We start from the raw sequence: 15,425 nt of genomic DNA on the forward strand, positions 1-15,425 counted from the left end.
TAATCATTGCAGCCCAGGCCAGGAAAAGAGTCAAATCTACCTGAGAAGAGTCCTGGTTATTCATAATCTTCTGCTCTCCCTGCCCACCTGCTGATGGTTGGCAGTTCTCTCCTAGAGAGAATGGGAGAAATCTAGGTAGAAGCCTGTCAGTCATCAGCAGGTGGGCAGGGAGACCAGTAATCCATGAATAACCAGGACTCTTCTCAGGTGGCCGGGACTCTTTTCCAGGCACAGTCTGCAATGATTGTGATGTTGGTTCTCGTCAACCACTTGTAACTTTTAAATGACAGACAGCTGAAATCCACTCACCTGTCTCTACTTATTACTGCCGTTAGTATGGGCAGCATAAGGGTCCATTCACACGTCCGTGGTGTATTTTGCGGATCCGCAAATTGCACCTGGCCGGCACCCCCATAGAACTGCCTATTCTTGTCCGCAATTGCAGACAAGAATAGGACATGTTCTATTTTTTTCCGGAGCTGCGGACCGGAAGATCGGGGCCGCTCTCCGGAAATGCGGATGCGGAGAGCACATAGTGTGCTCTCCACATCCATTACTGCCCCATTGAGAAGGAATGGGTCCGCACCCATTCCGGATATTGCGGAACGGATGCGGACCCATTCCACGGACGTGTGAATGGACCCTAAAGATGATGACAGGTTCCCTTTAATTGTGGATGAGGAAATTTCCTCTTTTGTTTAGTTACAATGTAGATTGCAGCTCCTTGGTGTCTTATATACAGTAACTGGTAATGTCATTGTCAGAGCTGCTTTAAACAGAATAAATGAATGGACAGATATGGAGTACAGCAATACATGGCATAATCATGCAATACAAGCAAAAATCACAATACAATAAAACCAAGCAAGGACTTATTTATTTTTTAAAAAAATCAGTTCTCCTAAAAGTAATGCACATTCCATGCCGTCTCCATGACAGATGGTATTAATTGACTACATGGTATGTTCATCTTACAAATGATACCATGCTTGTTCTCAGTACAACAATATGAAAGAGATCTATCAAAAAAGTTCTCATATAGAACAATGAAATGTTAATGGATACACAGAGTAGGAGTTGTTGTTGAATGTTTCATTCAACGATTTACTTTATTTTTCATTAACCATCATACTCAGGAAAACGGACATCATTTCTTTGATGTACTTTTGGCACCAAAGTATAATAACTTAACAAAAGCATTATTTAATAAATGTGCACAAATATCATGCAAATACAGCAGCATTTCTTCACAAATATTAGAAAAGCAAAAAACAAACAATATACACGATAGCTTAAAAAAAAAAGGAGAACATCTATTTTAGTATTTCTGTACAAAATGCATAAAGTTAGGTATGGTTTCTCTTTTCTACCGAACACTGTATAAAAATAAATATTCTATGTACAGACACACGGGACAATCCCAGGTTAGAACGATCACTGCAAAAGAAAACATAAACTTGGGTTAAACTGGACTCTTAGTACTTGGTGTTGAGTTCAAGGAGATAGTAATAATAAACTGGAGTATGGATAAAGGTTTATAGATTAAGCAAATAAAGCTAATGTAAAAAGCATGAGCTGAGAACTTGAAATTTAAAGGGATTTTTTGAGAACTGAAAATCAGGTAAGACTACCGTAATATTCCTAGAAACAGCACCACTCCTATCCATGTGTTTTGTGTGGTACTGCAGCTTTGCCTTGTCTATAGGCTCGGAGTCATATTGTAGCTCTAATCCAAACAGTGCCACTCCTGTCCACTGGCTGTGTCGGGCATTGCAGTTCAGCTCCAGATACAGCCCATGGACATGAATGGTGTTATTTCCAGAAGAAAAAAAAGCAGAGCCCTGTCTCTACTAAAGACAACCTCTCTAAATGCTTTTCAGTAATTCCTCCAAGAACACAACAAGATTAATTGTTAGTTTTGATGGGTCTAAGAGCATGGATATACTGAGAATTGTGTGAAAAATGCCTATAGTTATCAATGAATATAGCCCAGATATTGAGATCATAAAATGTTAAACAATACAGGATAAAAAATATAGTTATAGCTCATTGAAATTATATTTTGAGTTTGCAAGAGCATAGATTTCAATCTGGGATATTGGAAAACACCACCTGATCAGCATGAAATTTATCTATATATCTCATATATACTTAGGTACATATTTAGGAACCAATCATGTTTATTGGCTGCGTCTTCAGGATGCATTTGGATTAGATAAAGCCATATTCAAGAGTATCATGTGATGTACAATAGATTTCTAGAGACCAAACATGACTTTTTGCCATACATTTTCCCCTTTTTTTCTATATTCAATGTGCCAGCCAACTGGTTTGACTTTGGGCTAGTCCTGAGGGTGTTTTTCCATCAGTCTCCTGGTTTTCACCAATACAGTGATCTGGCCTCCAATGCAAGGGAGTGACTAGGCCTCTACCTTTTTGGAATAGTCTCAGTGTGGTTGGATGCTGACCCACTGGGGTCAGAGATACCAGTGCCAAGCACTGAGGGATCAGGCAATACATGTAGTCAGCAAAACAGGCAGAGGTCAGGGAAGGCAGAGCATGTGCGAATCTGTGAAACAGTCCAGAGGTCAAGTGGCTCAGGGTCATTTACGATTAACAGCCACAGGTCAGGCAGCAGGGAGTCAGGATTCAACAAACAGGTAGAAGTTGGAATACAGACAAATGGATTGTAGCTCTTTTGCAGGGCCTAACAAGCAAGTGTAACCAAAAGGAATCTATTGCTCAGACAAGGAATGGAACAAACAGCTCAGCATATGTAAGAGGGGTAATGAGCTTATCAGCTAACCGCAGAGCAAAAAGGGGAAGTAACCCTAGCAGTGCTGCAGGGAGAGGTTCAATGATTAGACACTAATACACATACAGAAAGATACCTAGTAGCCAGGCTGCAGCTTGCAGCATCGGACACAAGAGTCTGGTGGCCAGTACAAGGCAGAAGCTAGGTGAGTGATGCGGGACCCATTCCCACCCTGAATAGCAGGATGGCGATGGGCAAAGAGCATCGTCATGACATACTGTATATTTGGCCCATAGTTGTCCTTTCTCTACAATAACATAACTGAGTGGGGGGCGGGAGTCAAAGTTAATATCATGTATATTGGCTAAAGGATACACTTGGATAAGAAAAAAATATCCAAGAGTATCATGCTATTTAACAATAGATTTCTATGGACCAAACATATGGCCATTTGGCAAACATTTGACAAGTAAGAATCAGGGTAGTTACTTATGTTCATTAGATACAGTTGGGGAAGGGGAAGCCACATAACTTAACTACCTCAAAGATGGGTCTTAGTTGATCTTCAGTTAAGCAAATTTAATCAAGTATCCCATTCTGATCGTCTCTGTTTGGCTGATTCCCTATTACATCTCTTGTAGGGAAGAGAATTCTGGACTGCTATTCACAATACATTATTAAGGAATATTGTATCGTGCTGTGTCCCTATTTCCAAAGGTTCCATATATCATACTTTTAACAGACCACAACTGACTGAAAATGAAGTTTTGGTTGAACTGTCCAGATATTATCATAGCTGTAGCATAATTCTTTACTATGAGTCACTTACTTCTGACTGTCCCTAAAATACATGGTAATTTTTTTTATGTTTATCACAGATTTATAAATCAATAATGCAAACTTTCTAATCTATCTTATTAAAGAAGAATGGCACTTTCTCCACTTATCAGGCTCTTCTTACTATAAATTCACTGATCAAATTGGTTTCCAGAGAGGAAATGGCTTTTCAACTTCACTAAGAGACCAGTTTACACGCTGACCTAAGAGAACTGGAGAGGAGAGTGGGAGGAGGAAGCAGCTGCAGAGTGTAAGACAGAGACAGAGACAAACAGACTCTACAGCAGCTTTTCACTTTTTTCACTTTTAAGTTTCCCATTCCATCTTATCCCAATGCTGGATTCACAGCTACACAGCTAAGTACTGCTAATGTTATATATACACTGCTCAAAAAAATAAAGGGAACACTTAAACAACACAATGTAACTCCAAGTCAATCACACTTCTGTGAAATCAAACTGTCCACTTAGGAAGCAACACTGAGTGACAATCAATTTCACATGCTGTTGTGCAAATGGGATAGACAACAGGTGGAAATTATAGGCAATTAGCAAGACACCCCCAATAAAGGAGTAATTCTGCAGGTGGTGACCACAGACCACTTCTCAGTTCCTACACTTCCCGGCTGATGTTTTGGTCACTTTTGAATGCTGGCGGTGCTTTCACTCTAGTGGTAGCATGAGACGGAGTCTACAACCCACACAAATGGCTCAGGTAGGGCAGCTTATCCAGGATGGCACATCAATGCAAGCTGTGGCAAGAAGGTTTGCTGTGTCTGTCAGCGTAGTGTCCAGAGCATGGGGGCGCTACCAGGAGACAGGCCAGTACATCAGGAGACATGGAGGAGGCCGTAGGAGGGCAACAACCCAGCAGCAGGACCGCTACCTCCGCCTTTGTGCAAGGAGGAACAGGAGGAGCACTGCCAGAGCCCTGCAAAATGACCTCCAGCAGGCCACAAATGTGCATGTGTCTGCTCAAACGGTCAGAAACAGACTCCATGAGGGTGATATGAGGGCCCGACATCCACAGGTGGGGGTTGTGCTTACATCCCAACACCGTGCAGGACGTTTGGCATTTGCCAGAGAACACCAAGATTGGCAAATTTGCCACTGGCGCCCTGTGCTCTTCACAGATGAAAGCAGGTTCACACTGAGCACATGTGACAGAGTCTTGAGACGCCATGGAGAACGTTCTGCTGCCTGCAACATCCTCCAGCATGACCGGTTTGGCATTGGGTCAGTAATGGTGTGGGGTGGCATTTCTTTGGAGGGGCGCACAGCCCTCCATGTGCTCGCCAGAGGTAGCCTGACTGCCATTAGGTACCGAGATGAGATCCTCAGACCCCTTGTGAGACCATATGCTGGTGCGGTTGGCCCTGGGTTCCTCCTAATGCAAGACAATGCTAGACCTCATGTGGCTGCAGTCTGTCAGCAGTTCCTGCAAGACGAAGGCATTGATGCTATGGACTGGCCAGCCCGTTCCCCAGACCTGAATCCAATTGAGCACATCTGGGACATCATGTCTCGCTCTATCCACCAACGTCACATTGCACCACAGACTGTCCAGGAGTTGGCAGATGCTTTAGTCCAGGTCTGGGAGGAGATCCCTCAGGAGACCGTCCGCCACCTCATCAGGAGCATGCACAGGCGTTGTAAGGAGGTCATACAGGCACGTGGAGGCCGCACACACTACTGAGCCTCATTTTGACTTGTTTTAAGGACATTACATCAAAGTTGGATCAGCCTGTAGTGTGTTTTTCCACTTTAATTTTGAGTGTGACTCCAAATCCAGACCTCCATTGGTTGAAAAATTTGATTTCCAATTTTTAATTTTTGTGTGATTTTGTTGTCAGCACATTCAACTATGTAAAGAACAAAGTATTTCAGAAGAATATTTAATTAATTCAGATCTAGGATGTGTTATTTTTGTGTTCCCTTTATTTTTTTGAGCAGTGTATATATATACACACACACACACACAATATATATATATATATATATATATATATATATATACACTGCTCAAAAAAATAAAGGGAACACAAAAATAACACATCCTAGATCTGAATTAATTAAATATTCTTCTGAAATACTTTGTTCTTTACATAGTTGAATGTGCTGACAACAAAATCACACAAAAATAAAAAAATGGAAATCAAATTTTTCAACCCATGGAGGTCTGGATTTGGAGTCACCCTCTAAATTAAAGTGGAAAAACACACTACAGGCTGATCCAACTTTGATGAGGTGGCGGACGGTCTCCTGAGGGATCTCCTCCCAGACCTGGACTAAAGCATCTGCCAACTCCTGGACAGTCTGTGGTGCAATGTGACGTTGGTGGATAGAGCGAGACATGATGTCCCAGATGTGCTCAATTGGGTTCAGGTCTGGGGAACGGGCGGGCCAGTCCATAGCATCAATGCCTTCGTCTTGCAGGAACTGCTGACACACTCCAGCCACATGAGGTCTAGCATTGTCTTGCATTAGGAGGAACCCAGGGCCAACCGCACCAGCATATGGTCTCACAAGGGGTCTGAGGATCTCATCTCGGTACCTAATGGCAGTCAGGCTACCTCTGGCGAGCACATGGAGGGCTGTGCGGCCCTCCAAAGAAATGCCACCCCACACCATTACTGACCCAATGCCAAACCGGTCATGCTGGAGGATGTTGCAGGCAGCAGAACGTTCTCCACGGCGTCTCAAGACTCTGTCACGTCTGTCACATGTGCTCAGTGTGAACCTGCTTTCATCTGTGAAGAGCACAGGGCGCCAGTGGCGAATTTGCCAATATTGGTGTTCTCTGGAAAATGCCAAACATCCTGCACGGTGTTGGGCTGTAAGCACAACCCCCACCTGTGGATGTCGGGCCCTCATATCACCCTCATGGAGTCTGTTTCTGACCATTTGAGCAGACACATGCACATTTGTGGCCTGCTGGAGGTCATTTTGCAGGGCTCTGGCAGTGCTCCTCCTGTTCCTCCTTGCACAAAGGCGGAGGTAGCGGTCCTGCTGCTGGGTTGTTGCCCTCCTATGGCCTCCTCCATGTCTCCTGATGTACTGGCCTGACTCCTGGTAGCGCCTCCATGCTCTGGACACTACGCTGACAGACACAGCAAACCTTCTTGCCACAGCTCGCATTGATGTGCCATCCTGGATAAGCTGCACTACCTGAGCCACTTGTGTGGGTTGTAGACTCCGTCTCATTCTACCACTAGAGTGAAATCACCGCCAGCATTCAAAAGTGACCAAAACATCAGCCAGGAAGCATAGGAACTGAGAAGTTATCTGTGGTCACCACCTGCAGAACCACTCCTTTATTGGGGGTGTCTTGCTAATTGCCTATAATTTCCACCTGTTGTCTATCCAATTTGCACAACAGCATGTGAAATTGATTGTCACTCAGTGTTGCTTCCTAAGTGGACAGTTTGATTTCACAGAAGTGTGATTGACTTGGAGTTACATTGTGTTGTTTAAGTGTTCCCTTTATTTTTTTGAGCAGTGTATATATATACTGCTTCTGAGGGGGTACTACAGACAAATAGGGGAGCAGGAATCAGGTGCTTCTTTCTGTGTGCTGAGTATGGGAGACATCGCCGAGCTAGTCTCAAGCTTCTGTCAAGGGGAGCTGATGATCTAAGAAAGAGGTATTTTTCTATAATAATAATAATTACTGTAAAGTTATTTATAATTGATGAAACATTTTAACTAATGTGTGCAAGTTTTTTTTAACCTGTTATGTGTATAAAATAGTTCGCAATCATTATCCATGCATATCTGTGCAAAATACACTGCATGCATATCTGTGCAAAATACACAATGACGAGCAGCATTTCACAATTACAAACACAACGGGGAACATAATTCATATATACATTAAAAATAATTGCAACATGATACGGTGATCAACACACATCACACACATTTGTCAATAGCAAGGCAAATAAGACAGTCACCTTTGATGTTCACCTTTAAACACTTTTACTACAGTATGTGCATATATAGTATTAATTTAAGTTGCAAAAATGTTATTTTTTTCTTGTTCTGATCCTGTAATGTGGTCAAAAACTGAATTCACAGTTTTGCTGGTATCATAACCATTGTATGCTGCTACAATGTATGTCTAGGTCTCGTATTCTCAAAACTATCACTTTTATAACATTCACTGTAGGGAAACTGATTTAGGAAGTACAGTAAGCTTCCATTATACCAGTACACTGTGAGCTGGAAATTTTATTGATTCAGAAAAATGATCCCATGCCTTATTATCCTAAAAAATAGATGAAAAGGTCCAGTACTCTGTGTGCACTGCAGAGGCACCACTGGGATAACAGCATTAATCCTGCTATACCAATGTAATGGTGCTGTTGTGTTGATTTCAACATCATGATATCAGCAGGGGTATTTTGGGAACGCTTACATGTAGATATGCATGCTGATGACCTAATTAATATTTTATTTATTCAAAATTATCCATAAGATCAATTTTACATCTTTATCTTTGGAGTTTGTTAACTATTTCTAAAAACAGCAAAGGCTGCAATACATGGTGTAGCTCAGGACCAGCACAAGGTAATACAATGTATGCTAAAGTTTCTTAAAGGGAATCTGTCACCTAGTTTGAGCATATTAAACTGTTAACATAGCAATGTTCACTAAACTACCTTCATTCCAGAAAGGGTCTTCTTTCTTTTATTCAAGTTTTCATTTTGATAAAAAAGCGATTTTTCAGATATGCTAATTAACCTTCAAGGTGCCCAGAGGGGCGTTATTCCTCTCCTCTGGAGCCCAGTAACGCCCCCCTGCAGTGCCCAGCCCGCCTTTATTTCAAGCCCAGCACTCCTCCTCATAAATACATATCCTCCCACGCAGCCCCCTCTGCTACGTCATATAATTTATTCAACATACGAACCTTGCTTCATCCTTTCTTGCCCCTGAAATCTCGAGCAGCCGCAGCCTGCGCCTGTCCGATCCTACAGCTCCTGAGGGCAACAGTGCTCTGATTACGTGACTGGGCTCGGCGCATGCCCAGTGACACTATTGAGGCTGTTGCCCTCAGGAGCCACAGGATCGGACAGGCGCAGGCAGTCGGCGATACTGAGGCTGCGCGAGATTTCAGGGGCAAGAAAGGAGGACGCAAGGATCGTGGGGTGAATAAATTACATGACGTAGCGGCGGGGGCGGCGCCGTTCGGCTCGGATGTGGGGGTAAATTTATTTATGAGGAGGCGTGCTGGGCTTGAAATAAAGGCGGGCTGGGCACTGCAGGGGGGCTTTACTGGGCTCTAGAGGAGAGGAATAACGCCCCTCTGGGCAACTTGAAGGAAGAAGACCCTTGCTGGAATGAAGGTAGTTTAGTGAACATTGCAATGTTAACAGTTTAATATGCTCAAACTAGGTGACAGATTCCCTTTAACCTTTTATACAGATTATGTTTAAAATATAATGGTGTTTAAAGGTGAACCAACACTTAAATGTGATATGATACAGTCTAAATCCTGCTTTACTAATGTTACCTTATTCCAGCAGCCTTGAACTGGTAAACCATCTTCTCCCTATGGAAAAAATAATAATTTGATATCTTAATTTATGTAAATTTACATTGAAGTAAGTAAAAACATGCAGTAAAATACAATCCACATATCATAAAGCACTGCTGGTTGAATACATTTTTATTATTATCCATCTATTTTCCACTACACAGTCATTTATGTTATAGTGTTATCCATTTAAAGAGGACCTGTCACTATGTTATTCTCCACAGCATATATCCTCTAGATAGGTCATCGGTAGCTGATTGCTGGGGGTCTGACTACCGACACCCCCGCCGATCAGCAGTTTGAGAAGGCAGCGGTACTCATAGGAGCACCAGTGCCTTCTCAAACAGCTGATCGGCAGCGGTCCTTGGTGTTGGACCCCGACAGATCAGATACTGATGACCTCTCAGTATTAAAGTCTTAAAGCGATTTTCCCTTTTTTCGTTTTCATTTTTTTACTCCCTGCCTTCCTGTAGCCATAACTTTTTTTTTTTTTCGGCTCATATAGATGTATGAGGGCTTTGTTTTTGTGGGAAAAGTTGCACGTTCTATTATCACCATTTATTTGCATTTGATGCAGTAGGAAGCTGGAAAAAAATCCAAATAAGGTGAAATAGAAAAAAACAACAACGCAATTGCACCATAGTTTTATGGGTTTCTTTTTTATCTACATATGTGGTAAAACTGACCGGTCCCCTGTATTTTCCATATCAGTTCAATTACAGCAATACCATAGCATATATAGTTTTTCTTGTGTCTTAATACAAAATAAAAAAAAATTTAGGAAATGACCTCCCATAGCTTTTTTATATTTCTATCTATGGAGCTATGCGAAGGTTAAATTTTTGTGGGACGATCTGTAGTTTATATTACCACTTTGGAGTGTGTATGACTTGTCAACCACTTTTTATTAAATTTTTTTGATAGGTGAAGCAACAAAAAAAAAGGCAAATCTTCCATTTTTATATTTTTTCTGTTACAGTGTTCATTGAAGGAATAAATACATTTATATTTTAATAGTTCAGGCATTTGGAATGCTTATTTTTATGTTTAGTTTTACTATGGGGTGATTAGAATTTTTTCTATTTTTATAAACTTTTTTTTGTAAACTTTTTTAAGTAATTGAATATGCAATTTTCAGATCCCTTCTGCCTTACATTCCAATGAATTATCATTACAATGAATGGTACATTTGCTATGTTCTTATGGAGCCCTGCCACCTGCAGGCCTCCATAAAACCTGCATCTGTAAGAGCAGGCTGTTGCAGAAAATGAATGATTTCCCTGATCTCAGCTGTTTGGGCCATGGGAGCATCTCGACGCTGTGGTCACAACTGACCATGACATCTGAGGGGTTAAATGTCTGAAACTGGCGTTATCGCAGACATTATCCCCGGGTGCTCTGAAGCGGGTACCATCTTTAAAGAGACAACTGCCGTACATATACAGCGCATGTCATTAGATGACAAATCCTTTGTACAGGGGGAGGAAACAGACTTTGCATCATAGGCAGGTGAAATTAGCCAGAATAGTCAAATAGTCACATCACCTGGCTAAAAACTGCATTTTTATGAAGGATCTGCTCTTTTTACTTTATAGTAGATAAAACTGTGACAGATTCTTGACTGAATGGGTGGCAGCACCCTAACAGTAAACTTCCTGGTGACAGACTCCCTTTAAAGCGTTTATGTCTAATGACCGAGACATTTTAAAATATACTTTAATCTGCATAATTTATTACATTCATGCTCTTTTCTAAAACCCGCATATGGCAATTTTCAGTTTTTGTACTAAAGCAGATTTTTTGGTCATGCAAAAGCTTAATGTGTGAGAATATTCTGCCAGTATAATCCAACTGCTTGCAAGTTCAACTTTCTTCATACAGTTGCAGAAAAACAATCATGCACAGACAGTTCCCTAGTAGTTACTATTGTACTTCATCTGCAAGGTAAAACTTGCAGATCAGCTATATTCTTATTCTAGGAAAAAAACAATATTCTTCTTTTTTCGAAGATGAATATTTAGCAAACACAAAAACATAAGTAATACAATATCAGTAAATGACCATGTAAAATCAAATGCATTTACATGTGGTCTAAAGTACACACACATATTCTACTACATATACACCATGGACAAAAAAAATCTTGTGAGTATATATATATATATATATATATATATATAGTTTAGTACTGATTCTGCTTAATGGCTTACTAGCAAATAGATCAACCATTAATTCATGAGTGTAGCATGAGTGTAAGGGCTCATTCAGACGACCCTATCGAGCACAAGGTCTGCTGTCCACATCTTTTGAGGCCCCATTGAAATGAATGCAGACTCCAATATACGGTCATGTGAATGGGCCCTAACTTAAGGACAATACAGTGGTTGGGGCCCAACTTATTTGCTGAAAGAAGTCCACTCAGGCTAGTGACAGATAGTGAAGTTACATGAGAATTTGCAACCTACCCAAATTACCCTTTCCCCAACACTCCCTCCACAGACCTCATAGGAGCCTTACAAGCAGATTTCAGCATGGGTTTTCTGGTAGTAGAATATTGATGACCTATCCACAGGAGAAAAATTCCTCCTGGAGATAAGTTTCAGATAGTCAACTGCAGTGGATACCTACTCTTAAACACTATGGGGAGGTTATTTACTAACCGGAAATACACTTTTCCGCTGCATTTACAAGCGGCGGTGAATCCGCCGAAGTTATGTAGAGGCCGGCGCCTCTACATAACTCTGGCGGATCCACCACCAGCTATAGGGGATATTAAGACTGGTGTCTAATATGCCGGTCTTAATAAATGACCCCTGTATTTTATCAAAATAGGTCCACAATTCTGGATTCATCCTTTATCGAGGTCAGAGCTCCTACTCTCCTGCATAGACATAGATCACATGATAAGATATTGTCTACATATAACTGTCTCTTGAGGGAAACCAGTATGCAGTAAGCTCTCTGTAGCGGCGGCTGAAAAAAATTGAATTGTGTCACTTAGCTCTGTGTCTACACAGGGCCTTGGAGCTGCATAGTACAGAAATTTAGTTTTGACCTGAATACAGATCCATTAAGAAAATAATGAACACAGAATTTTGGTCCTAAAATTACATAGTGTTAACAGAAGATTCATTTTCAGGGTAATGTATCTAGTGTATATCAATCAGCTGAAAACCAATAAAACACTAAAGACTACTAAGAAATAAATCATGAAATGTATGCCGGCCCTTGTTGTGTATTTCGATCTATATTCATATTCTTTAGTAACTGTGGCTTATTTGGCATGCAGACCAGATGGCAAATAAGTCACTTTTCAGAAAACAATACTGCCCACTATAGTAAAGAGCATGAGGCTGGTTAAGGTATTTGCTTTCTAGAAACTGGTAATGTTTTAATAGAGTATTGATTATGATATCAGGGAAAAAGGAGAGTTGAAATTGTTAAGTTTGTCAGAAGGAAGAATCTGGAAAGTGCTCATTAGAAAAAACAAGGGAGGGAAAACATACATATATCCTGTGTTTCTTGATTTATCTGTATCTTGTTTTTATTTAAAGGGGTTATGCAGCCTTTTTTAAGTCATAGCCTATACTTCACTAGCTGATCAGCATGAGGTCCTACACCCCTCACCGACAGAGATCAGTTGGTGTAGCTCCATCACCGCAAGTCAGAGCTGAAGCTACAGAGCAGCGTCAACACTTTAGCGGAGGGAGTTCGCCACTACACTTGCTGCGACGGAGCTACTGCATGCGGCTTTCCGAACCCCCACCAATCAGCAAAAGATGGCCTATCCTAAAAAAAAAAAAGGCTGAGCAACGCCTTTAATGTCTTGGAGCTGAGGATATGGTCTCATATTATTATTCAGGAACTGCACTTTGTTTTGGCCCATTCAGAATGGACATCCTTTTGCATTTTACATGTATAGATCACTTAAAGGAGTTTCCCAGGATTTAAATATTGATGACTTAATGGGAACCTGTCATCAACTTTATGCTGACCTCGCTGATTTCAACAGTGTGTCACTCATGAGCTAAAAGTCTGTGGTTGCTGAGAACCAGCATCATAATCATTGCAGGCCTTGAAAAGGGTCAAATCTACCTGAGAAGAGTCCTGGTTATTCATAATCTCCTGCTCTCCACCACCTGCTGATGATTGGCAGTTCTCTCCTAGAGAGAGAGGGAGAAAACTAGGTAGAAGCCTGTCAGTCATCAGCAGGTCGACAGGGAGAGCAGGAATTCATGAATAACCAGGACTCTTCTCAGGTAGATTTGACTCTTTTCAAGGCCTGGGCTGCAATAATTATGATGCTGGTTCTCGGCAGCCACCTACTTTTAGCTCATGAGTGACACACTGTTGAAATCAGCATTGCGGTCACTAATTTATGCTGCCCTCAGCGAAGTCAGCATAAAGTTGATGATAGGTTCCCTTTAAATGGGTTGTGCAGTCAACATCTGCTACCCCAGCTGGTCAGCTGTTTGAAGAGAGGAGCACTGCTTCCTGTTTAAGATAACACTGCACGTCATCTCGCTTGCATTGGCGGCGCAGTATAATTATAAGTTATTGTTCCAGTTAAGTGAATGAAACAAGCAATTGTAATTACACTGCACCGCAGGGAATTCCGAGGTGAAGCACAGTGTAATCTTGAAAAGAAGTAGCGGTCATACAACTACCACTTCCTCTTCAAACAGCGGGGGTGTTGGAATCCTACTGATGAGATATTGATGACCTACCATGAGGATAGGTCATCAATATTACTATCTGAACAACCCCTTTAATGCCAGCTTACAAGGAAGGAAGCTTTTCTTCCCGATCACTGCCTGCTTGTCAGAGGAGGAGAAAGTTGCATTTACATGCAGCGATCCCCTCCACTGTATGCAAGCAATCACTAGTGCCATCACTCGTTCTCATACAGAGTCATTGTTTTTTTGGGCAGCCAACAAAGGGTGTCAGCCTGAATGATTGTTTAACCGATGAACGAGTGTTTTTCTTGATCATTTGTAGATCGGCAGCACCTTTACATGTGCAGATTATTGAGAACGAGTTTCCATACAAACGTTTATCCTTGATAATTTGCTTGACTATCAGGCAGTGTAAAAAGGCCTTTATCTTCAGGAAAGGTCATAAATATCTAAATTTATGATTAGAGATTGGTGACCTATATTGAGAATAGGTCATCAATTTTTAACTCCTGGAAAACCCTTTAAATAGAAGTAAAAAAATAATTCTGATGAATTTGTATTTAAAGATGTTGCACAGCCAGTACATATTGATGACCTATCTTCAGGATAGGTCATCAATATCTGATTGGTGGTGGTCCAACTAACGGCACCAGCTTTTAGAAGAGGAGGCATCACTCGAATGAGCGCTACTTTCTCTTCAAGATTACACTGCATGCTTACTCGTTTGCAGTGGTGGTGCAGTGTAATTCCAAGTCCTTGTTCCATTCAAGTGAATGGAACAAGCAATTGTAATTATACTGCATGGCTGAGACTTCTGAGGTGATACGCAGTATAATCATGAAGAGGAAGTAGCGTTGGTACGAGTGATGACTCCTCTTCAAACAGCTGATCGACGGGGGTGCCGGGAGTTGGACCCCTACCTAAGAGATATTGAGGACTTGCTGTACAACCCCTTTAAGTTTGTTATTCTACTACTACTACTACTAATAATAATAATCATCAGTTTACTGCACCTAATGAACCACAATTTAGAGAGAAATTAATAAAATGGACCTGTTTAATTCAAATGGTAGGGCAATTACTTGACAATAAGACCTCATGCACACGACCGTTGAGTGTTTTGCGGTCCGCAATTTGCGGAACGGCACGGACAGCCATTGATATAACTGCCTATTCTTGTCCGCAAAATAGACAAGAATAGGACAGGTTATATTTTTTTTGCGGGGCCGCTGAACGGAGCAATGGATGCGGACAGCACATTGAAGTGAATGGGTCCGCGTCCGCGCCGCAAAAACTGTGGCTTGGATGCGGACCAAAACAACGGTCGTGTGTATGAGGACTTATACATATGCTTTATATATGGTAATTTTACAGATAAAGTGAAGGGAAATAAATAATGATTAGGAAAATGTGGTTTTGTTATGTTGCATGCTACTAGTTTAAAGTAAAATTCTAGGCAAATATTCATGATTAGTAAAATGGAGCTACTAGGGTAATTTAACATTCCAAGTCTCTTAAAAGGAACCCTCAGCAGGGCAGCTTAAATTAGGGTAGACGCTCTGACTGCAGCAGCTAAAATTAAGTAGTTGCCGAGCACGTGTTGTATAATCATCACAACCAGT

At 41.4% G+C, this 15,425-nt stretch overlaps 1 protein-coding gene across 14 annotated transcripts in view; it reads right to left on the bottom strand.

Moving 5' to 3' along the window:
• Positions 1-603: 603 nt before the first annotated feature.
• Positions 604-15,425, bottom strand: part of COL13A1 (collagen type XIII alpha 1 chain) — a 263,539-nt gene continuing 248,717 nt past the window's right edge. For all 14 annotated transcript variants that reach the window (XM_040436364.1, XM_040436362.1, XM_040436356.1 and 11 more), the window contains 2 exons: positions 9,104-9,142; positions 604-1,437 (listed from right to left, as the gene is read on the bottom strand). In XM_040436364.1, coding sequence (XP_040292298.1) covers positions 1,435-1,437; positions 9,104-9,142 — 42 coding nt within the window. In that variant the 3' untranslated portion in view covers positions 604-1,434. The remainder of the gene's footprint in view (positions 1,438-9,103; positions 9,143-15,425) is intronic.

The sequence above is a fragment of the Bufo bufo genome, chromosome 6 (genome assembly GCF_905171765.1).
Source record: "Bufo bufo chromosome 6, aBufBuf1.1, whole genome shotgun sequence".
NCBI lineage: Eukaryota > Metazoa > Chordata > Amphibia > Anura > Bufonidae > Bufo > Bufo bufo.